Source organism: Zonotrichia albicollis, chromosome 14 (genome assembly GCF_047830755.1).
Source record: "Zonotrichia albicollis isolate bZonAlb1 chromosome 14, bZonAlb1.hap1, whole genome shotgun sequence".
In the NCBI taxonomy this organism is placed as follows: Eukaryota; Metazoa; Chordata; class Aves; order Passeriformes; family Passerellidae; genus Zonotrichia; species Zonotrichia albicollis.
In genome coordinates this window covers 11,014,479-11,040,093 of record NC_133832.1, presented here as the reverse complement: position 1 = coordinate 11,040,093, position 25,615 = coordinate 11,014,479, and the positions used below count along the sequence as shown (strand labels likewise).

Here is a 25,615-nt window from a genome sequence, read left to right as displayed (position 1 = left end):
TACTGGCCATGCTCCTTGCTGCTCTCACCACATCTGGGAGCAGCAACTGCTGTGTCTGACAGGTGGGACACAGCCCAGTGCTCAATCTGAAATCAAGTTCAGAACTGAGTCAGACTCATGAAGACAAAATACATTTATCCAGTGCTATCATCATCTTTACAGGATGGCATCTTTAGATCATTCAGTCACTGGGAAGTCTCTATTAAACACCATTTAAATCTGATAAACAATTTAAGGAACCATAAAATATTGTTCATTGACATGTCTTTTTCAGATCAATGCCCAATGTGCTTGTTGCATTAATCTACCACATTTCATCTGAACACTCTGTTCCCATGAATGACTTCCTGACAGCACAGACAATGCCAGTGCAGGTGTCAGCACAGAGTGGGGCTCTGTGCTTGCTCCTCTCTGAGACCTGGAGGCACAGCCATGGAGTAAAGGGTTAATAAATCTTGGTTAATAATTCAAGATGTGATTAGAATGAACATTTCTTTTTTGTTTTGTTTTTAGATACAAAATAATCACAGTATCTAGAAAAGCAGGTGTTCTTTCTTCAACTACCATTTCTGGAGTTTTATATACACACATGTCTAACTTTAATAGTGTTCATTTACAATAGCTGTAAAATACCTATATACCCCTGTAGACTGCTGTAACTATTACAATTTATGCTCTAATGATAGTTAAGGAGCCCAAGTAAAATGTGATGCTCAGTTCAACTACATTTGCTTGTATACAGACTGATGGTTTAATATATTTTTTAGCAAACTTCTTCAAATTTCTGAAATTTTATTTTTTCTTGGTGGAAAAATAAATTAAAAGCAAGCAGGAGGCATACCCTGTGTCTTATTCATTTCTGTTCCATGTACATGTTTAATGTTATTATTGCTATTACTATCATTGTAGAATGCAGTTAGGAGAAAGAAGAGCCTTGAAAACAAATTGCTTGCAATCTGAATTTCAGAGACTATACAAAAAATAAGAATGAAAACCAAAGAGAGGCAGAATTAGCAGTGAAGTGGAAAGCAGCAGTAATTGAAAACTCACAGAGTTAAAATAAGGTTAAAATACTTTCCTTACATTGCACATTTTATGTCCCATTTGTTTACTTTCTTCTATTAAAGTGAAGCTTAACACCGTTCTCAAAGCAAGACAGGATCATAAATGGGTAGGAGGACTCATCTCAATGCTGCTATTGACAAGCTGATTTCAAATCCCAGTGGCTTCATGAGATGCCTCCTCCAAGACAGATAAACCATAGCAAGGACCCCCTGAGAGTGGCTGGAGCTTGTGCTCTGCTACGAGCCAGAAAACTGGTACCTGAAAGCAATGTCAGGTTGGAATACCAGCTAATGAAAACAGGGAGAAAATTCAGCTGATTTCAGTAATGTCAGAAGTACCTAAAAAGATATATTTATTTTATATTTTTTAAACATTTGTTGACTACTTCCGCTAGTTTTTACCTAGAAATTTTGCAGTGTAAGTATCACATAAACGTGCACTTCTTTGGTTTAATTTCCACCCTGCCTGATATGTAAGCCAGATGAGATAATTGCATTCTTTCCTTGTCTGTGTTTTGGTTTGAGCCAATGCAAACTCATACACCCTGGCAGAGGACTTGGTCCCATCTTTAGAATTTGCTGTAAGACTGGTAAATAAAGAGAGATCATTTGCTAAGTGCAATAACGAACATGGTTGTCAAAGCCTGAGTCTGCAGGACTTTTGAACTGAGGCCAGTGAGTTACTTTTGTTGTTGTTATTAAAAAAAAATTTAAAAAAAGAGAAAAAATTAGGACTGACCAAGCATTCAATTTTCAATTTTGTAGACATTCAGTTATAAAACCTGGACTGCATCCAATGCCACGTTCCTCAAGTTATGCAAAAGTCAGGAGGGAGCAGAGCTGCATTCTAATCAGTGTATTACTATGCATCGTGCTCATCAGATTTAACAGCAGTCTTTGCTTCATTTTTAGAAGTCAATTAAAATAGCAGTTCAATTGATAAAAAAGAAGTCTTGCTAGATTAAGATTGATGTTAAAATGCCTGATTGTACATAGATTTATTATTAATATAAAATGCATACATGCCCACAGAGTGTTTTATATATGTTCAGGAAGTGCTGGGGCAAGCAGTTCTTCACTTAAAGGAAACCTGTGGTTAATTTCTGTTTCCCACATTGATTTAGACCCTGAGATAAAGTTAGATGACTGTTCCAGCATTTCAGTTAACTTCTGTCCTATCTCCAGAGCAGGGAATTCACACCATGCAGAAATCCAATCTTTTAAAACCCAATATTTCCAGCCTTATTCAGAACATGCTAACAGTGGCCTCTTTCCAAAACTGGAAATAAAACTAATAGAGTCACATGCTTTCAAGAGTGTTGCTAATTGCTATTAGAATTAAAAAGTTAGGACCAGGCAGATAAGGAAAAGCTTTATTCTCTTTCTTCTCTTCAAGTAGGTTATCCTTTATCTCATCCCCAGCTACCTGCCTTCTAATTTATACCTTTTAGCAGTCAAAGCCATTTGTTTCACTGATGGTATCAGGACTGATTTCTAAGTAACATCTTTATACCTCATTTCTATGCTATTTTTTCTCTCTTAGAAAACTCTTCCATTGTGCTGTTTTTTCTTTAACTGAGGGCTCCTGCAAGTCTGTTCATTTCCATTGAGAACTGCTCCAGTCCCCAGAGCTTTTCTTTACATGTATTTTCAAAGTTCAGCACAGTTCTTTCTGCCCTACATTGCAAGCTTTCTAACACACTTCCTATTGTGCCAGGCATGGCATATTAAGTATTTAAATACTTTATTTTAAAAATATAACTCACTAAAAGTTTTCAGAAGGTCTGTCCAGAATCTCATCCAGCATAATGACTTTCAATGATACAATTTTTTTTCCCAGCAGTACTCAAGGATCTGTCCACAGCAAGCCCTAAATCCATTTCATTATTCGGTATACTGTTCCAAACACACTATAGGATGTTTCTGTTGTTCCTGCTGTGCTGCATTTCCTATAACCACCAAGAAAAGAGAGCCGTGTCTGGGTAGATTCCTTTGCTCTACTGTTCCAGCTCCTTCCATCTCCAGTGACTCCATTCCACCAGCATACCATGCAGGCATCTCAGCGCTACAGATGAACTCCAGGATCCAGATATTTCTGCTATTCTCCAAAGTTCTTCTTCGTGGTCTTACCAGCCTCAGCAGTCCCTCTGTCCCTTTCTCTTGTGCCTATTTACATGGTGGCTCCTTTGTGCAGAATACAATTGGACTTGATGATCTTAGAGGTCTTTTCAAATATAAATGATTCTATAATTCTAACATTTCTCCTCCTTTCCACTCTAAAACCCTCCTTTTAGAGGAACCTGTGCTGTCCCACCAGGTTTCCCTACAGCTCTCAGAACAACAATCCTAGAGCTCGGTACAGCCAGGACAGCAATACAGGCACCTGGCTTGTCCTTTTGAGCAGGCAGGGGACAATTCCTAAGTGCTCTTGATCTTGGGTAGGTATAAAAAGGCACAGCTTACAGAAATAAGAAGGCAATGTTCTCAAGAGCTCTTTTGTTAGTGCATACTTTAGAAGGACAAAGAGTAAAAGACATAAGCATACCAAAATTATTCTTATGCTTGTCTTTCACCTTCCATCCTCTCTCTGGATGAAAGTGAAGGGGAAGGAGGAGGAATACATGAGTGGTTTTGTCCACCAACAGCCTATTCCAAAGGCAGGTCAATCAGTTGACCTCTGGATACCCTCAGTGTTGCAATATTTCAATGAACAACTTATGTCTCCAGCCAGAATTCATTTAATCCTGACCAATTTGTAAATTTCCTTTTTTTTTTTTTTTTTTTTTTTTTTGTTTTTTTTTTGTTTTTTTTTGTTTTTTGCCAGGCAGTGTTAAAGATCACATAGAAACAAGTGAAAATGCAAAAGAAACTGCAGTCAATTTCAACAATAGAAAATACAAACTGCATAATGGAGAAACTCTGCAAGATTAAGTGGTTGTATTAAACAGAATTGTGATGAACAACCAGTCCCTGGAAATGTAAGCAGAATAGATGACTGATTAAATCCTTTCTGTTTACCATCTTTTTACATAAGATTCTTGTAGAACAATGTGCCGTACTGTTATTTAAGCACAAAGTCACACAGAAAGCCTCCAACTAAATAGGCAACATGAGCCAAGGAAGCACAGTTTGGATCCTGCCCAAATCTTAACATGTTTGTCACAGTGCTAAGTTCAGCTCCCTCCCCAGACAGGGCTCACACTCATTTGGAGAGGAAGGAGGCAGGAGGTGGGCAAGAACTAAAAGAAGCTTTTGCCTGCTTGCAAGATCCTAAAAAGTAACTGTGACTGTCAAATCTCAACAATGCCCTTTCAAACAGGTGTTTTACATACAGTGCCCAGTCTGGCCAGATCTTCCAAGTCTTGTATTTTTGATTGAGCAGTTCAAAAGCAAACAGATGGTACACTTAAAAAAAATCTATAGTATCTCATAATCAAAATGAGATGGTTTTGATTTTGGTGGTTTTGACAATCCAGGGATTTTAATAACCATCTCTATATTTTCAGAGCTAACAGGTGTATCTTCAGACATAATTCCTATCCAGAAAGGTTGTAGTCAATAACACAATATTTTTAAGGCAAAAATTCCCAGTTGTACAATTGGTACAGGCATTTTAAGTGGTATTCATGTGAAAACCACAACTGATTTAATAAAAAACCTGTTTAGCAAAGTAGCAATCTCTTTGAGCCATGGTGTTATGTAATTAAATGCTAAATGTTGACCATCTGTCATTGTACTCACAGGTAAAAATAAACCAACGATGCAATGTTAAAGCAAGTCTTTCTTGGAGCTGTGGTGTAACCCAGCCAGAGGGAGCTGGGGGTTTCAGAGCATGTGGGAGAGGGCAGAATTAAATACACAGCCTGTCTGGATACACAGGGAGGCTCCACATCACTCTGAGTCCAAGGAAAGACACCCAAAGTGTGTCCTGCAAGAGGCTCTGCCCTGGGCAGCGCTGGCACCCCTCAGCTCCCCCAGAATAAAAAGGGTTGATAGATCTGAGAGGTGCAAAATGTGGCTCCAACTTTGCTGCTGTGCCAGGGTAACTGTGCATGGTCCTTTGCTCACAGCTTCTTCCAAAGCCATAATTAAGTTCTTAGTTGAAAAAGAATGGGAAGAAAAGAACTAATTATGTCTTGAGGTCAAATCTTACAATCAAAATCAAACAGAGATCAAACATCCCTGAAACTGTTGGAGGAGTTTGGTTTTGAAATTCATGGCTGGGCCCACCACTGATACAAAATTTTCATTCTTATGAAGTATAACATTTCAACATGATTTTACTTCAATGGCTTTCAAAGGGAACTCTACACTTACACAAGAGGAAGCCTTACCCTTAGCCTTCTCTCAAATGTAGAGATATTGCCTTTGGTCTGCTCCCTCCTTTGCCTCCATTCAATGAGATTTGAGTTATGCTCTCCAGGAAGGGAGATATTGCACTTCCCCAGCGTGGGGCTGACAACCCCTGCTAGAATGTGAGGTTCTGTGTTCAGAGTGATTTCCATTCCACTGGCAAAGGTGACTCTCAGGGACCCATCTGGGCTGATCCTGTAGATGTTCTGTGTGTTATCTGTCAAAAAACAACAAAAATCAGGGAACAGAGAGAAGTGCAGATCTCCAGATTTATAAACCAAATTTTAGGCACAGCAGGGCTCAGTTTGTAACCCAGGGAGGTTACAGACAGCTGAGCCCCAACCACAGTGTGAGTTTTGCAAGCTGTAACCTCCAGACCTTCCCAAGTGTGAAGAGCTTTTTATTACATTTGGCCTGATGATTTCCATCATGAAGGTTTTCCACAGCAGGAATAAAGGATTTTTGCTTTCAGCTTAAAAATGTGTAAAACCATAAGCTGAGTACTGACCATCAATATTGTGATGATCTTAGCATGTTGCAGGAAACAGGAAAATGTACAGCTTGAACAACTGCAAGAGTATCTGAGGTCAAACAAGAAAGCTGGTTTCCAAATATCTAGGCTGACAGCCAGTCTCCCATTTTCTCTGTGTCACTGTACAAAAAGCTTTTACTCTTCCCCATTAGCAGCAGGACCCAGGGCTGAGGCACAGGGACGATCAGACACAAGGCTGAAGCTTGTGGTGCAACAGAACAACTGGGAAGTGACTGTGGCCAGAAAAACAAATGGATCAGCAGTGGTGGCACAGTGAGCAGCTCCAGGGGCTCAGGACTGTGCCACAGAGGGCTGTTAAGGGAGCTGGGGTGACCCAGCACAGCCTCCCTCTTCTCCCCAGAACTACCAGAAGTGTGTGGAGGGTTCAGAGCAGGTCTCCACTGAGAGTAAATGAAGGCACCAGACACTGAAGCTCCTTTCCCTTGCCTGGGCAGTGCCATGCCTCCTCTGCAGGCAGAGCTGGGCCACGCTGGCATCTGCTCAGGCTGGGATATGGAGGTTCCTGCAGCTCAGCTGCAGGAGGAACACCAACATGAGCCTGAGTTTAGTGCTAACATACAAAACAGAAGTCTCACCCTTACAATGAGACTGAACTCACTCCAGCTAGGGAGTATCCAAAGTATCCTTTTTTTAAAGCCAGTCCACATGGAAGTAACTGGTCCAGCTCTTGAGATACTAATACAAGGAAAACAGTAGGGTATACCAGAAAGTAAAGATAATTGGATGTAAGGATATCACATCTGACTGGCTGTTCACAGGGTGCTTTGTGCTAGTTTTTCAGAGATATGTAAACATGTAAATTATATGAATTTATGAGACACATACAATAATAACTATAGCTGTTAATTTCTGGCACTGCCTGTTGTGTGCAAGCACTTTCCTGACACAGACTTTGATAATTTAACAACTTTGAAGAGTTTCAGATTTAAGGACAGACAGATCAGGCAGCAGACGGTGCAGAGAGCAGATGGAGTCACTTGGACAAAGCTTAGCAGGTGACAGAACAATATAATTATTTCTATTTATGCAGTGCTGTCTCTACCACACAATAGTAAAGAGAAATGCATCGGTATCTTTTGAGGCGAGTTCTTCCTAGTTTTTTCTTGTAGATCAAAACTTGAGAGAAAGAAAAGTTCTGTGATGAGCTCAATTACAGAGCTTTTTTACAGCAGACCTGGAAAGACATCAGAGAGCTATTTCCCAGCACCTGCTCTCTCAAAGCCTGAGTAATCCATTGACAACAAAAAAACCCAACAAGGACAAAAGACCCCAGATCGATTAAACTATGTAAACCCAGAACTCCGGTGATAAATCTGCAAAATCTGCAGGAGGACACTGGCACACTTCTATTAGGCAGAAAGCAGGGTTTTTTTGAGATATATGATATTACCAGGGAAATACTGTGGTGTCTACAGGGGTAGAGTCAAAAACTAATCCCCGAGGTAGCCACTAGCAGAGATGGGCCACATTCTCCCCTTTTCTACAAGTGCTGTCATCAGGTCACAGAACTACCAGGAAGAATACACAGTATTAGCCAAAGGCAGCATTTCAGTGCTAAAATGTCAGTGGAACCTGTCATTCTTCTGGGAAGTATTTCTGAAAATAACAAAGCTCAGTGTATTGCAAGTTAGTTCAAGTTCTCCAAATACTGCAGGAGAAAGTAGCATGTAAAGCCTGGAGACATCAGAGATTTCAATAATTAGGTTTATGCATGGAATTCTTCTAGCAGAAGAAGAATTCACTTGTGGCTTTTTCTAACTGGTAGCCCAGCAGAATTGCAGCTGTTGGTGCTGAAACATGGAAGAAACAAATGAACTAAATCTAAAGTGTTTTTTTTTTTCTGGCTGACAGTGAAAAATGCAGTAATGTCTAGTGATTAGGGAAGAAATAACAGAAATGCTTTTAATACCTTGCTTTAAAGTATATATTGTAGAGGTAGCTGAGAAGTTTGTGGCTGTGATCACATTCTCCCTGTTGGAAGTATCAAGTTCCACTCGTGTCAGTTTTTCAACATCGCTGTGGAAGCTGCTGACTTCCCCTGTCGGGAAGGTTGCATTGGTCAGGTGGCCATCAGAGTCATACCTGCAAAATGATGTTAAAGAGCCATCAAAATACACCCCTGTTGTCATGTAGATACTCGTAAAACCAGAAAAAATAGTGAAAGAAGTAGGAAGCATTGTCAACACTGCGCAGTCAGTAAAAAGGTAAAAACTGCTCCATTTAGTCACTCAAAATGCATTCAGTACCTAGTCTGAATTCCTGCTAGGAGTCTCTTTCAGAGGTGCTGGATCAGATACAAGTGTGAATACTGCGAGATGCTACCTACATCACTCAGCCCCTGCCAGAGCTTTCTGTGCTGCTCACAGCTGGCTGGGGCCTCCCCAGTGGGCTGCGATGCAGGAGTGAGGCCACTGGAGGTCACTCGGTGGTCAGGCATCCAACTCACCCTAAAACTGCATTTTCATACCCATAAAATTAAACAAAACCAGTTCTTACCTTCTGCAACGCTTAAAAGCTGCCTTTTGTCACAGATGTGTGAAGCACATAATATGAGTGGTGAATGCAAAAAGGGGACCCAAGGCGTAACAACAGTGATAAAATTAGATTGAAATCTGCAGGAAATAAGTTGCCTACATGGGTTTTGCTCTTGTGTTTTGTTTCCCATGGGTCTACTTAAATCAGCAGGAGCTTCTCACCTAGAATCCAGAGCACTACATTTCAGTTCACCTAAACTTCATCAGTGCTAAAGAAATTCTTGCAGCTCAAGGTACTTGATTGTGAATCAGGCCATGTTACCAAAAAGTCAATAATTAATTCCAGAGCTCTGAAGCAGCATTTCTAACAGGTCATTTCAGTTCTATCAACATATTTCTTCTTTCTGATGGTTCACACAGAAATCAGCACAAAGCATTGCTTGGTGCTTGATATTGTTTCGTAATAATGCTTCACATCTTAAAAATCTTATTGATGCTGACGTGTTTTTATTCACCTAAGACAACTCACTGATATTGCAGAGTATTTGCATGAGCAAAACCAACTCATCTTCATAAAAGAGAAACTTATTGTGCAGGTATGAAAGCATAATTAAGTTTTCATGTTTTATTAGTTGTCTCCCCTCACAGACCAAACCAGTACATCAGCTGGCAGAACTACACTGTTGCCAATGAAGCTCCAATTCACACCAGCAGATGATCTGCCTTTGTTCTTCCCTTTCAGGTATTGGCATAATTTCTCTAGGATCTTTACTTGCCACCAATTAGTCAGACAAAATCTATATGTCACAAGAAGTATTGATGAAAAAATATCAGGATCTTTTTATCTTCCCTCCAATATTAAGAAAGAAAAATAGAGTTGCTATTTTCCAAACAAACACCAGAGAATGAACTAGTGACCATCTTGTGGTTTTTTAACAGATAAGTTAAAATTTATCAAATTATAAATTCAAAATAATCTCTCTCCTTTTCACCTCTCACTGCCCTTATTGTGTGACTTATTTACATTCTCCCCTTACGATGGTTCTGTGCAAGTTGACTGGGTGCCACAGGCAGGGACTAAAATTGACTCAGATCACTACTTTTCATCATTAGAAAACTCCACGAACATCAGGCAGCTATATTTCATTTACTGCTTGATCAAACAGGTGTGACAGCTTGGTAGGTTATTTTGATTTGCTACTGTACCACAGAAAATCCCCCAAAACTGCATTTTTAAGGTGCAAATACAGCTGGTTTATTGCAATGTACTTGTGTTCAAGACATGGGATCCATCTTCACTAAGGATCCAGTTTGGCTGCTGATGGTGCAGCTGCTGAAATACAAAACTCCCTGTCTAGCTGAAAATGGGATAACCTGTTCCTGCCTGGCTGGCCAGAAAGTGCTGACTGGTAATGAGACCCAGCACATGCCAGAGGCCTCTCACTCCTGTGGATGGGCCCACTGACTTCAGGAGGACACTCAGAACAGTGTCTCAGTATTGATGCCACACCATGATCATCTAAAGGGTTTTATTCCCTTCCAGATTGCTCCAAGAAACTCAGCCCTCTGAGGACAGGTTCTGTCACCTTCCACATGATGAATAGCAGCACACTGGGACTCAGCTCCTGCAATGTCCTACCCATACTAATAGGGGTGGAATCATGACATATTTCTTAATGTTAATTTGGGGCTCAGTTATGCCACTGTTAATCATGTCAGTGACCATTTAATCATGCAAATAATTGCATTGATTTCAGTACTCACATGAGGAAGTGCTCACTAGTATTTGAAATGCACACATGGGGATATTGCTTCACAATCCATTTGCATTTCTATGTGTAGCACAGTTAAGAGTTATATCATTTCAAAGGGAAAGCAGTCTAATTAATTTTTTCAGAGTTGTTTCTTGCAGGTATTTTCTTGTCCTTGATTTAACAGAGGACCAGTGCTTCCCCTCCCTTTTACAGCTTTAATGACACAATATTAAAAGAAATCTAGATGACTTAAAATTGTACATTAGCTATAATTGTATGCAAGAGCTCTTTCAGCACTTCAATTCCATCAGATTAGAGTAGATGGATGACAAGTACTTTTGTAGGTGGTTTTCTACCTCTTAATAATTTCCCTCTGCGAGTGAATCTGACATAAAGGTAGATGTTCTGAACAGCTCATTATCTTTGCTCATATTCCCAAGTATGTGTGATAGGTGTTGTTAAACTAACTCATCCCTATTTCAGCTTGACAGTGCCACGGGTTGAACTTTTGGATGGGAATGCAAATCTAGCTTAAGCACCAAAGATGATTTCAAACAATTTGAAAGTTGCTCTTAGTTCCAATGCTACATTCTCATAGTGCTCCCAAGCAATTCATATAAACCCTTCAAAAAATTCTAATCTTCAAACTGAAATTGGCTGTCAGTACAGAATGTGACCTCCCTGGAAAACAGTATCTGGGTAAAAGATAACCAAGGCCATCACAGCCAATGACCTATTCATGGTAGCAGGTGAGCAGCATCTCCTGAAGGCACAACTATTCAGCACAAATGTGATTACAGCCCACTGTGTCTCTGACTGGAGCAGACATTCTGCATTTCAGTCATTGAGGAATTTGTAATGTATTATGAAAATTATTTAATATATTGGATTGAATATAAATATTAATCACATTATTTTATTTAATTGACATTATTTAATTTTGTTGCTGTTTTTGCAATGCTAAAGTTGTAATTCTGTTAGTTTTCCCTGACTGATGTAGGCTGGCAGGAGTGTGTGGCCATGCAAATCCTGGACAACTTGAAGCATTGGTGAGGACAGTGTTACCCAGCCTGTAGTTAAAGCTGGGAAAGTATGTAAAACTCTTTAATTTAGCAAAGTTTCCTTGAGTTAATCATATACATCATATAAATCCTCCCAAGCTACAGGTACTTCTTAATGACTAAATCTATACTACATACTGCAGGAGGCACTTGCAAGCAGGTAAAGTCCTTTAAAAGATCTTTCAGCCCTACTTTAAAAAGAGGAACAAGCAATAGTATAGCAAGAGCAATAGTGTGAAATGGTTTATGCTCAATGTCAGTGGGACACTGAGAGTAGGAATGCCAGGACTGAAAGGCACATGACTAAAAATAATCTCTCTCCCATGCTCTAACAATCAAGGCCCTGCTACAAGGCCTGTTCAGCATTTTAATAGACATGGAGTTACTGTAAAGGTTCTTTGAAAGTGTCACTGGTCTGTGGTACGGACTGACATCATCATCAAGTGGGGATATAAATGGCCAACTCAGCACTGAAATTATTAAAAACAAGCATACATACATTTACAGTCAGTTCTGTTTATAAAAGGTGACTCTGATCAGTGTTTGAACAGCACCAGGGTATCAGAGAGCTTGTGCTGTTGCAAGGGAGTTGAAATTTCCATCAACAGATGTTTGATAATGATAACTGAACCAGGAAGATCCTGTATGCTTTTGTTTTCCCAGGAAGAGTGAAAAAAGGCCCTCTCTAATGGCTTATACTTATGGCCACCCTATTAATTTAGTCTTTGGCAGAATAATAGGGAACAGGATGAAGAAACATCCTGTTGAATAAAAACCCTCACACACTAGGCAGCATTTTCGCTGCTTTTATCCTACTTTCATTTGAAGAAATTATAATTCTAAAAACCTGTAATGACAGGGACTCGACCACCTCTCCAGGTGACTCAGGCAGTAACTCACTTCTTATCAATGTGTTTTTTGTTCCAATCTCACCTAGATGGGTTTCATTTTAGTTTTTGACCATGAACTCATATGCTCCACAGAAAATAGATACCATTATCTTCCTTAAGGACTCTGAACTAGGGACAGGATTTTCATCCAGCACTTGCTGAATCCTCAAACAAGGATTATGACAATTAATTACAAATAATGAGAAATCCTGATACAAGGCACCACTTTGTAAATAAAAAATGAACTTTCTCTTGGGTTGTTCTCAGACTGGGGTGTCCTGACTCCATCTTGAATTATCTTGTCTTGCTTTTTAGAAGTTCTGTCAGTGGTCTTGTTTATGAAGCCTTTCCATCTCCCCTTATATACAGCCTTTTGCTATTACATATCCATTTGCTATTATTAAATATCTTTCTCCCCTGCTGGTAGAGACAAGCTCACTCGTGTCTTTGGATATTCCTTCCACTGAGATGCTCAATTTCCTTCGCAATACCCCGTTCTCTGGTGAGTATGCTAATTTTCCCCTTTTTGCTGTCTTCAGAAATTTTGCAAATTCCTGATTCATATCACAACTTGCCTGTACCACTTAAGCTACAAAAAAAAAATCTCATATTTTCATTTAGAGAAACAGATTCCTAACAAGAAAGTGCAAATGAAGTGTAATTTCAGGCAATTTCTGCTGCACTTAACAGGCACTGTGCACAGAGATTTTACATATGACAGGTTTAGGCCCCTAAGAAACAGCAGTGCTTCATTTTAAAAGCTTGTGCAACAGCACTGCTTGTCCTGTCTCACACAGTGTTAGTAGCAGGGTGTCTTTTTAAATGGCTAGAACTGTCTAAGAAAGTTTTACTGCTCATATATAAGTTTCAGTCCCCATAAAACAGGACTCCTTGCAGCAGGCATTTAGTGTCGTGGACTTACTCATACACAGTTGTCCATCCGTTCTCATCGCTCTTGGTTGCTAAGAGCCCCGTGTTTCCAGGATATGTCATCAGGGCCAGGTTGTAGCCTTGGGCATAGACCCTTTTCAGGACCCCATTGCTGCTGATGGTGAGCCAGTAGACCTGGCCCCCCGGCACCACCACCCAGAGGGGCAGCCCGCTGGTGTCCCTGCGGACGTGCACCGAGTTCCCGTTGCTGCTGGTGATGGTGGCCACGTCCCCGTCGCCGCTGTAGGAGAAGTTGTAGATGTAGTCCCTGGTGATGAGGTTGAGCGTGTGCAGGTGGGTGCCGTTGATGGTGAACTGGTAGAGCTCCTGGTCGGCGGGCGAGGCGATCTCGTACAGGCTGGAGTTGCTGAGGTGCGCCCGGTTGCGGCTCACGGCGCGGATGCGCACGTTGCCCAGGTCTGCCACGTACAGCGTGTCGTCAGGAGACACTGCTAGGGAGGAAGGTGCTTTCAGCTTTGCATCTTTGGCATATCCACCATCACCTGGAGGAGAAATGGGAATTTTAGCAATCTCTAATGCCCTTGTTAAGCTGATCTTCTTAAGCCTGACAGGCTGCTTCTCTGCAGTATCATTTACAGGTCAATAAAACAATATCCTCTTCCAACTAATTAAATCCCTATTATCTAAGGTTGGTGCAATTCTAAATTAGTCTCAGTGAAGACAAACAGGAATATAAATTATCTAATTCACAGCATTTTTGCTGAGTCCCAAACCCTGCTGTTCAGGAAAGCTTTAATGCAGAATTGTGAAAGAAAAGACTGTGATACCTGAAGTTTCATTCCCTACTTACTGTCTGTTGGCGTGTTGTTAAAGTAGAATTTTGTTGTAAACAAAAAGAAAATTCAGCTAAAATGACACTGAAAGAAAGATTAGTTTATATTTATTAAAAACTCAACACTGCAGGAAAACAAAATCACAACAGTAGCCAAAAGGTGCCTTGAGAAACAATCCCTTTCAATATCTCTTGACAATTTACTTGATTTGTGTCATTTAAGGTTTCAAAAGGATTTTTGCATTATCATGGTCTGTATGTGTCTATCAAAATGAGTTTACATGAGCAGGATTTCCTGTAAATAGCAAGAAAGCATATTAAACCTCACTCTTAGGGAAAACCACATTACTGTGTGTATTCCTCTACTTCTCCTGACTGAGTGAAGAAATTGCTGGAGTGTTTGAGCACACCCTATTGGTCTTCTCGAGCCTATTGGCTTCCTTGGAAATGGAAAAGTCAGTGGATCCTTCTGCCAAGCTGACCCTGCCTTTCACCAAACCAGGCTGGCACAATCATTATATTTGCCAGTTTTTTTCTTTTTTCAGCACTGAGACTACTTTTCCTCAATAGGAATCCTGTCCAGGATTCTGTTCCTCACTGGTGTCCTGCAGCCACTAAAGCTGGCAGCACCTGGCAATGCACAGGAGCCTTTGATTATCATCACAAAGCTGGGTCAGTAACCCACCTTCTGTGGAAGACCATTTGCATTTTTTCCTCTCTGTTCTTGACATACTTAATGTTTTCCTGTCAGTAATTAACCTTTTACTTGAAATGAGAGGCTTAAGAATTATGATGACATTGTTATGGAGCTGAACATGTTCAGTTCTTAGAGATGACAAGATGGCAACATACTGCACACCTCTGTATGGGAATGCTGCCCTTTGTCCCATTGAGTTTTATGAAATAAAAGAGCCAAACTCTGTTTTGGTGCATGCAGGGGAGAGTGGTTGTGCTGCTGACAATGTCCAGCAGTGCACCGCAGGCCTGGAACTAACTCCAGTTTCAAACACACAAAGAGAAAGGAATTCTGCACAGTATATGTTTGCACCATTTTGCTGGTGGTGCAGTATGACATGAGTGATGAGAAGGCATAAGCTGGTGTTTTGCACTTGATATGAAATCTCTTGCTAAGCAGGGCTGCCTGTTCCAGTAGCATTTAGGTGCAATTTGGTACCACCTTCAACAGGGGCAAATGCAGCCTTGACAAATGACACAGCAAGGCAGACCTGCAAGTAATTCTGAACAGTGTGTAATCACTGCATCAAAAGAGAAAAAGCTAGCACCATCCTGAAGTTCCTCCAGTGGCAATGGAAGACTCACATCTCAGCAGTGAATGGATTAAATTCCTGAAGACCCGCTGATTAGGTTTTGGGCTTTCCAAGGAAACCCAATCACTGCTTGTCCCTCCCTCCCCTTGTTACTTTGCTGATCTGCAGCTTTATCAGAGAACCCTCCACAGATGACAGACAGGAAATAAAAATCACCTCCTTACCTGAAAAACAATCACAATTGGGATCAATCTTGCAGTCACAATCCGACGGGGCTCCAGCAATGACGGAGATCTCCCCGTTGGTGGTGACCTGCTGGATGCGGTTGATTTTCCTCTCGTCGGTCTCGGCGATGTAGAGGACGCCGCTGTGGGACACGGCGATGGCGCGGGCGGACTCCAGGGTGGAGTGGATGGCCACCTTGCTCACCAGGAAATGGTCGATGCCGGGCACCTGGCAGTGGATGGGGCGCCCCGCGATGATCCGCACGCGCCGGCTCTCGGAGATCTGCAGCACGATGTTGTTGTCCAGGACATACAGGGAGTTGTCCAGAGGGTTCACTGTCAGGTCTGTTGGCCACTCTAACCGCACCTGGAAAATATATAAACGGGAAAACAGGGAAAGAAAGGGAAGGATAATGATTAGGGCAGTACGGCAATTTTATTTCACTGTCTCTGATCACATCATCAAGACGCCTGGCAGATTCTCTCAGCACTGATTCTCTAGTACCTTTAATTAGGTTTGGAACAAATTTCAACAAGCATACTCTTTTCTGAGATCCCACTCCAGTGTGGAACAAAATTTGATTTGAAAAGTAATTTAGCACCCTCTGAGAGGTATTTGCACAAGTCCATTAAAGCGGGAACTTTATTACACCTATGCAGTCATGCAAATAAAAACACACACTTCATGTCATGCAACATCAGCCAGAAAATTTTTTAGGTTTGAATGTTATTGTTTCAAGGTTGCAGTCAATGCTGGCAGAGTGGAGAACAGTGAGAGGTTGTCAATGTCGTAACACTTTAATTGCCTGTTAGCACAAAGGAAAATGACATACCAGAAGAGTAGGACTCATTTCCACTGTTATTTACTAAGCAAGAAATGTTTATAAGACTTATATGCCACAAGAAATACAAGCTTAATTCTTTGTAGCAAAATAATACACCAATAATCTTAGTTTGTATGATAATGCAGCCAAGCTTAATTATTTATAATGATTTTGCTTTGTGAATTCATTATTTCAGTCATGGAATAAGTAAATTTGTCATACTTAAGAGCAGCTTTTTGCCTTTCTCCATGCAGGTGAGAGTGCTGACCAAAGGAAGTTTCAAACCAAGCTGGAGGAAATAGCTGAAGATTGACCTCTCTCAAAAGGTATCACTCTGATACCTTTTGCATCGTGATCTGGAGGAATTAAACATGCTTCAAATTAAAAGTAGGGCTCCCTGTCCACCTGAAAGGCAACCAGTACACAGGCTGCTGATTACAGCATGTGCTGGCCAGAGCTTCAAACTCCTTCTGCTGAGAAAGGCATTGCAGGATTGCTGAACTTGGAAACAACAACAGAGCAAGCTGGTCCCTCTCCCCAGCTCATGCCAGTAGAGGATTTGGACTCCAGGTTGTCTCTGGACAGGTCAGAAAACAACTGAGCCCCTGAGACTGCAAGAGATCATATTTAAGTCTGTCTCAGGATGCTTTACTTGTTATCCTTCATGAATAGATAGTTACTTTTATTTGAGTGGAATTTTTCTGGTCTAAATATTTCAATCACCAGAAGACAATAATTACCAGCCTAAAATGTAACTGTTTTACATGCTTTATATGTCACAGAAGCTTTTACTGTTTCACTTATTCTCACTTTGATGCTGGTTTTGCTCATTTTTCCACTGTGCTAATTAAAAGCATTATGAATGCAGAGACTGCTGATGCTCCCACAAAGCTCAATGCCATATGCTGGAGTGTGTGGCCATCAGCAGCCACCTGGCTGCCTGGGGTCAGCTCAGCACCAGGCTGGAGGCCAAGTCTCTCCCTTCTCAAGCAGCAGTATTTCCTGAATAATCTCATTTCCAGAGGTGCATTGCTGGTTTGGTAAGTGACGTTTTAATAATGTGAGGAGGGCACTGTGGCTGCTGTGTCTCATCCTGTGTGGGTACCACACCATTACAGAGGTTCACAGAGCAATCCCATTCCTGCTTGTGCCTTTTGGCCAGGCAGCATCATAACTGGCATTAAGACTAATGCTCTTGGGCTCAAGATTTCTGCTGAACCAGGTGGTGGAGTCCCTCCAAATGATGCTAAATGTGGTGAAGCAGTTGGAAACAGATTCCTCCCATAGCAGTGCTAATTTCTGTGCACATGTGACTGCCTGGGTTCCACCCACTGCTCTGAGGCTGATTTGCAACCACTGTTAGGTCTTGCTTCAGCTGAGAGCTCACTGGGGCACCAAATAAAACTCTTCACTTAACAGAAGAATCTCTACATGCCTTTCTCCAAAAAGCTTGGAAAAAACCATATCTGCAATGCACCTTTTAATTCAGAATAATTTCTTTTTCTACCAAAATAGATGTATTAGTTTTAATGGCAAATAGACACCTTCAACTTTAGGGCCTCCACAGATGGCACTGCTGTAAAAATAATCTTTGATTATCTGCAACTAGATTGTTCACAATTAAAAATCTGGGACAAAACAATCTATTTTACCATAATGACCTTGCCTAGCACCTGCCATGTTTTGATAGCTGGTTTTCTTCTTTGGACCATCTACACTGCCTTTGCCCAGCAAATAACGTGAATTCCTCCCTCTGTGAAGGTATGTCTGGTGTTCTGCAGATGACCAGGGACTGGTTTGGGCCTAGAAAACTTTCTCTGGTTTATTTGAGGTGGATTTAGTTTACTGAAATAGAAGGAACTCTTAAGCAGATGCACATTTCACTTGAAGCAATGTGCCTAAAGCTTAACAGCTGTTAACTGCAAGCATATTTGCTTTCATACTGCTCACATCTGTAAAACTAGCTGCAGTGAGGTAAAAATAAATAAAATTTTAGTTGGAAACATCCAAACAATTTTTGTTACTACACCAGAACTGCTGCCCAGCTCTCTGCTCTGCATAGCTAACTGAAGGTTATTCCTTCAGCTTCCCTTCTGCAGTTTAAAGCAGTCATGGATGTATCCCTGGTTAAATTTCATCTGAAATATTGAAGGTAGCATACACCTGTGTCTGGAGACTGCAGCATAAAAACCAGCTGCTGCACACTGCAAGCTTGTGCTGGTGAAATTGGAGGGGGAAAAGAGGTGAAATGGCCCAATTAAAATCAAACATATACAATAACACAAATCACTCAGCATTCCTAATCTGAACAAGAATTTCAGAGATTTATAAGAAATCTGCACTGTTCTTGTCAGGATTAGCCTTCATGACATCTTAAAGTGGTGTAAGATGGGACTGCTGCTGTCCCACTCCATCCCTTCTCCCAGTGCAGTCCCCAGCAGCAAGGCCAGTTTACGGCTTCCTACAGAGAGCAGGTTCAGGACAGTTTGCTGGTAAAAAACTAATCACCTAAATCAGCTTAAGCTGAAGTGTAACTGCACCCTCAGGTTCACTGTTACCTTGAAAAGTCACTGGTTGTTTACTCCTCGTTAAAGCAAGCTGCCCTCTGGCAGCTTCTGTGACCAAACCATCAGTTGTGCTTCATTCAAAGGTAATAAACATATTACAGAGAAGCACCTCCATTTTCATCTGATACCACTGTGCCTGCTACAAAGTTCTTCCAGACAAAACCTCAGTTAGAGTTAGAACATTAAATCAGTTAATATACCTTTAAATTTGAAGCAGCACTTCAAAAGTCTGTGTAAAAAGTCCTTTTCTATATATGTGTCTATTTTTTGTAACTCAAAATTGGGCCAATTCCAAGCATTTTTTCTTATATTCAGTTGGACTTTTTTTTTAGAGCACTGACCAGAAATGGCATTGCTGATTATCCCATTATAAACAAGCAGCCAGGGTTTATTTATTCACCACAGACAGAAATTTTCAGGTGACAATTCTGGTTTGGTTCACGGGAGACTGAGTATTTGCAATAGAAATCACTGATGAAACAAGTGAACCCTTGAGCAATGAGACTTTTTGCATGTAAGTATTAACATGTCAGCTTTTCTGGGAATTCAGCATTTAAGTGTTAGCATAAAGACTCCAGCTATATCTAATAATCCATCTCTGGTTTGAGAAGTGCAAAATTAACACCCACCAGTCCGGCTTTCTAATGCATTTTTTCATGTCAAGTGCTCTGGAAAACACAAAGTGCACTAAGGGGGCTTTAGTTTAAATGAATTTTCACTGGGAGATCTCACCATGGGCTGCAACACAGGCTTGCAAAGGAATCTCTGCTCCAGCACCTGGAGCATCAGCTCCTCCTTCCTCACTGACCTGGGTTCTGCAGAGCTGTTCCTCTCACATATCCCCACTCCTCTCTCTTGAGGAGGCTTTTTTCTCCTTCTTAGACACATGATCCCACAGATGTTAACACTGCTGCTAATGCCTTGGCCAGCCTTGGATCCACTGGAGATGGGGGCTTCTCACAGAAGCCATCCCTGAGGCCCCCCTGCTAAAGCAAACCTTGCCCACAAACCCACTCCATCCTCCCACAGCAAAGCTTGACAACTAAATTAAACAGCATCAGTTTTTGCCCAATGGCACTGCTAGGAGAGTCCACAAATATACTCAACCATTTGCGCCTGTAGATGTACACACATCCAAGGGTTAGTTTGTGAAGAACACTGCTTCACTTTTGGTTTTGAGCATATGGAGAAAACTTTCTGCACATTTTGCATGACGTTTGATGGCTGAGCCATTTTTGGTACTGTTTAAAACAAATCATATCAAACAATTTCTACTGTTCATATCAAAGTAAGACAAGTAAAGAGTGAAAAATTTATCCCTGTCTGCAAATGCCAGTTTCAAGAGCTTAACTGTTTGGTTGTGGGGGTAAATTTCACTGGGATAAGTTTCATTTATCATGGATTAAAAGAAGCTGCATAAATCCCTAGAAAGGCTTCACCATTGCTTTGATTTCTTGCCATGCATTGCTTGTTTATTTTGATTCAATTTCATGTAACAGCATGAAATTAATGCCAAAATTTTTCTGATAGTCCTGACTGATGGATTACTTCCTATCTGTGCTACTCAGCTTCAAGGACTTCTGTTTATGCTACCTCTGCCTTTCTTCAGCTCTATGATATCCACTTGCAGACCTGCTCATGGCCTCTTCTGTATTTCTCTTTTGCTGGTAACTTCCTTTTAAAATTTCCTTTCATTTATCTTAAGAGTCACAGAACATCCTGAGAGGGATGGACCTGCATGTATGGAGTCCAACTCCTGACCTTGCAGAGCACAGCCCCAAATATCACACCATGGGCTTGAGGACATCATCCAAATGTTCCTTGAGCTCTGTCAGGCTTGGTGCTATGAACCCTTCCCTGTTCTGGAGCCTGACCACCCTCTGGGTGAAGAATCTTTTCCTAATATCCAACCTACATCTCTCCTGACACAGCTTCATGCCATTCCCATGGGTCCTATTTATACTCCAGATGTTGTTTCCAAACCGTTTTACTCACCACAATGTCCTCCTAATGCATTTTTCTCTCTTCCTGCCTAAATCCTTCTTTCTCCTTCCTCCTGGGAGAAAAGTGGCTCCAAGGAAGGACTCACACATGCAGGCCATTAGGAGTGAGCTGGTAGTTTGCAAGGCTGAAGGAGACTGGTTCTGCTTCCCTGAACTCTTCACAGGATGTCTCACTACACATATTTCTCTCTATTTTTTCCCCCGTAGACAATCATGGATATTTTTTCATCATTTTCTGTCAGTCTGCTCTCACTCTGGGCTCTTCCTTTTGTTGACACCGACACTGCCAGCTCCCCTCATCAGCTTTGCTCCTTTCCTAATGGCACACAGCAACACAATTTTGGTCCTGTGGTTTGACACTGAGGAACCCTTCCCTGTGCTGGGATTACAGCCTCATCCCACGCTGGAGGAGCCTTTGTGTCTCCTGCTTCTGATGCTGCATAGCATAAAATCCAGAATTTTACAGTTCAGCTGTAGCAGTCCCTGCCCTAAACTTCACAAATGCTGCTCTCTGCACTCACTGGTTCCCAGTGAAAAAACCCAAATAAAAGAGTTTTACAGCCTAATGGCTGCTGTTTTCTACCCTGGGCTGGGAAAGCAGCTGTGGCACATTTACAGATGCAGCTCAGAGGTCTGAGGCCACCAGTTCTCCAGGATCTTGGCTCAGAGAATCTCCCTGCCAACCTGCTTTTGCTGTCAATTATTTCCAGCTGATGAGGGACCTGCTGCAGGAATAAGAAGGAAAAACAGCACTTCAACAGTTTTCACTGCCTGTCTTTGCTTGCCACAAGACTTGCTGCACTCTCATTTCCCAGCTCTCTTCTTGTTTCATAATTTCTTGTTATTTTTACTGCTTCACAACTTCCAAGACTGTATCTGGGGTCTAGTAAATCAATAGGAAAAGTTGATTTCTATGGGGACGGTTTTCAAATCGTCCTTATTTAACAATAGAGGGAATATTATCCAGTGTCACATAAGCACACTGACTATAAAAATCAATGGGACTTAGATTGCTAAGCCATTTAAGTCTGCTTAAACATGGTACCCATGGTTTACACAGGCTATGAAAGGAACACTTTGTTAAATGCCCAGAAGGAATTTATGAAGTATTTAGAACAGACTGGTACCTCTGAGAGGAGGAATCTTAGACTCTTCAATTAAAATATCTCAAAATAGACCATGAATTTGAATCTAACCCAAACATGTCTCCAGTGCTGGAGTGGGAATAGATGTCCTCCAAACATGCTGCTGCAGGTAATTTGCACAGCCAAAAGGAGGGAATGGGACCAGGTGGAAATCTAGCTAATAACAGGACTGGCTCCATTCTGCCTCACTCTGTAACTCACAGTTCCAGGTCCTGGGGCTTGTCAGACAAGATGGCACAAAAGTGGGGTTGCATAAATCTTGAGTTTTGGCTCCATCTCTCTGTTTTGGGCTCAGAAGTTCTGGATAGAGAAAGCCAGTGTGCTGCCAATGCAGATAAGGGAAAGGAGTATCTGGAAAAGCTTTAATTGAGACAGTAATTAAGAGCTGTTTGAGAACAGTGAGGGGCTGGAGCTAGCATATTATTGTGTCTTTTGTTTCCAATAACTGCTGAGGTTCATAAAAGCATCTGGCCTGAAAACTGAGAAGATGAAAGGATACATACAATGAAATTTCCAAAACTGAAAAAGACAAACCCCTACCTTTCAGCAACACCAGCCACTGTTAATATATCACCTAAATACTCAGACTCTTCCCTGAATTCTGAATGAAACTCATAATGAAAATTTAAATTAAATTCTTGAAATTAAAACTTCCTGCAGATTTGTGCCCAGGAAACTGCCTGCCTCTGCAGGATCTTGACCTCTGGCAACAGCTCTGCTCCTCAGGGCAGAGCTCCTTTAACTCCAGGGATGGGCAGAAAGCAGGATTGGGGGAAGAGAAGGATGAGGAGCTGCTGCCAGGAGGTTTCCAGTTGAGATGTGGGAGCCAAAACCGCTCCTCAGCCAGCTCAGGGCTGTGAAACACATTCCCACAAGGATCAGAACAAACGCCAGCTCCACAGCTTTCACAAGAAAATACAAATCCACTTCTGTGGTTTAAACCTTCCCATAAGAGTTAAACTCACAAATATAACTTCTGCAAGGGAAAGAAAATAGGATAGGAAAAATAGTAATCCTGAAATTCATGCTTATGTCAGGGCATCTTCTATGGCAAATTCCTACAACGTTGGGCAAGTCAACAGTAACAGCCTTTTAAAATCCATTGTAAGAGTGAACTAATAATTTACTAAATTTTAGCAGAGAGTTAAAGCAAAATACCTACAGAGAAGTTTCATGATTATCTTTAAAATATACATTTTTCTTCATGGACATAAAAAATGGTAGGCAGAAAAACCAACAGAAGTAATTTGTGTTCTTACTTTTACAGAAATTAGCACCAAGATCAATTGTTATCACAAGATGATTTTCTGCAACTAATCTTTCACAAGTATTTACACAATAGGTCTTTCAACTGAGGAAAATGAATGCAAACAAACTAGCTGTGGTGCTGAACAGAAAGCAAACACATACTGCTGTAAGACTTCAAACAGCTAACAGAAAAAAAGGCACCTTGCATTTTGCAGAACAAACAAGACAACAGCATTCTGTGCAGCAACCCTTCAGTGTGAGCATTTGTATTGATTAAATGCAAGGAAATGCACTGGAGAATGTTTGATTCTAGTCTGAGACTGTAAGCAGGCACTCTGCTTTAAATTTCTGTCAGTTCAGGGCTTTGGTTACTGCTGTGATGCATATTTGGACATGCATTGTCAGACTGTGCCAGAACAGCTTACAAGGATAACGTTTAGGACTGAAGTTTTTTAAGCAAAATTCAGTAACTACCACTTGACTGAATAACATATCTCAGGCCTGTGATGGATTAACTTGGACATAGAAGGAGAGGCATTCTCTTTTCTTGCCTTCCAAAAAGGTTCTAGAAAAGAGATTTTAAAAGTGCACCTGAAAATAGTTTCACAGTAGGTTCCTAATCAGATCAATAAATAGTTTTTGATTTTCAGTAGCTGAGTTCAAGATCTAGAAAGGCATAACATGGCTTCAGGCCTAGAAAGGCTGAAAGGGCTCCACAGAAATGCCAGGCAGGCTCTCAGAAAAAGCTTGAAAAGGCTTCCAAACGACTCCAGGAGAAAAATCCAGTGGCTCTCCAGCCATGCTCCAGAAGCCATGGATTCCCCTGGTCCATAAGCTGTAGATCTAGAAAGGCTGCATGCCTTAAGAAGTCCTAAATGCCTTCAGAATGATCCTCAACACCCCTGCTGAGGTCCTAAATATCTGGATCTCAGGCTTCCAGCAGCTTCTAGACCCAAAAAGCTAAAGGAATCCCTGGCAAGTAGTAGGTCTAGAAATGTCCTTTAAAATCTCTTCCTTACTCCTTCAAATGAAATAAAAAAAAAAAAAAATGAAGCGAATAGCATAAATCTTTCTGGCTGACTGAAAGCATACAAAAATAATTTCACAATGAAATTAATTCCTTAGGACTAGACTACTTATCCAAGTTTCAACCACTGGAACTCTTCTGATTCCCTAAATTTTTGGCACACCTTTTGTGAGCCACCCAAAACATTTCTACAGTTACAATAGCAAAAATCACATTGTTGTTATTGTCACTACTGATATGACAAAGAATTTTAATTCTGAAGTGGCAAGAAAAAAGGAATAAAAATGTAGTATATATGGATGGAGGACCTAAAGGGTTTTATATCATATCATATCATGACTTTGCCTGGCTCTCACTGGAGACAACTACACACTGTTCAGTTTCCCATTTTGCTTTGAGCAGTCGATTGAATGGCTATTGAGTGATGTTCAGACATTTATGATTTCCTGCAATGTGACCTACATTGCTAAACTTCGTAAATTTATTCTCCAAGGCAGTGTATCATTTTCCATGCCATCCTCATCCCAAAGGAAGCTATCAGCAGGAGATGAGGCCCAGTTTATAAAAGCTGAATGTCCTTCAGACACTTTTAACTAATTTGTTTGTAAATGTGCTATTGTCAGAGTAACATACTGTATAAAACATCTATCATTCTGTTTGCAGCTCTCTGTGACCTGAACTCCATCATGCACAGCTTTAAGAACACCCTCTCTGAGGCACACTACAAATGGGTAGAACCCATTTCTGCCCTGACATTTGCCATTTTTTTCCTCCACTGACACAGTGCCTTTTCATTATCTTTTCCTCGGCACAGCCAACGGTAGAAAAGATGCTGCAGCAAATGTGGCATCATGGAGAGGTGAAATCAGGCACTCTTAGCTGTCACTGCCCAGGCTGCAGCTCCTGCCATGGTACTTAATCTGACCAAGCCAATGCTAGAATCCCTATCCCTGCAGTGTGTGACATCTCTGCAGGACAGATCACCTCTGGTGCCCTCAAACCTCCCCTCAAACTCCACACTTGTGACAATCCATTTGCTTGTCACTCCCCTGGCCCCCTCCTTAAAAAATAACTGTGCAACATTTCCAAATGGCCAAACCAGAATACAGTGTGCAATCTGAAAGGTTTGTAAGAGAGGCAGTAAAGACAGCTCCACACAGAGCTCGCTCGTTATTCACTTCATAACACAAAAAACCTGTTACATCTGTGGGAGGTCCTTTGGCCCATAAATATGTGAAGGACTGCTTGGTGAGAGGAGGAAAGCAACATGCACACAGTTCTAGTCCTGACAATTTTAAAAAACATGGCTAAAGTAGGAACTGCCTCCATCAAAATAGCCATTCTTAAATCACAGGCAAACCTTGCTAGTGGATGGGGATGAACCACTGGGTTAAAACAAAAGGAGGGACATTGCCTGCTTAGCTTGGCTCTGCATCT

At 41.2% G+C, this 25,615-nt stretch overlaps 1 protein-coding gene across 7 annotated transcripts in view; it reads right to left on the bottom strand.

Moving 5' to 3' along the window:
- The window catches only part of TENM1 (teneurin transmembrane protein 1), a 770,124-nt gene that overhangs the window by 12,601 nt on the left and 731,908 nt on the right, over positions 1 to 25,615 (bottom strand). For all 7 annotated transcript variants that reach the window (XM_026791932.2, XM_005484457.4, XM_074551699.1 and 4 more), the window contains 4 exons: positions 15,365 to 15,731; positions 13,072 to 13,582; positions 7,880 to 8,052; positions 5,399 to 5,634 (listed from right to left, as the gene is read on the bottom strand). In XM_026791932.2, coding sequence (XP_026647733.2) covers positions 5,399 to 5,634; positions 7,880 to 8,052; positions 13,072 to 13,582; positions 15,365 to 15,731 — 1,287 coding nt within the window. The remainder of the gene's footprint in view (positions 1 to 5,398; positions 5,635 to 7,879; positions 8,053 to 13,071; positions 13,583 to 15,364; positions 15,732 to 25,615) is intronic.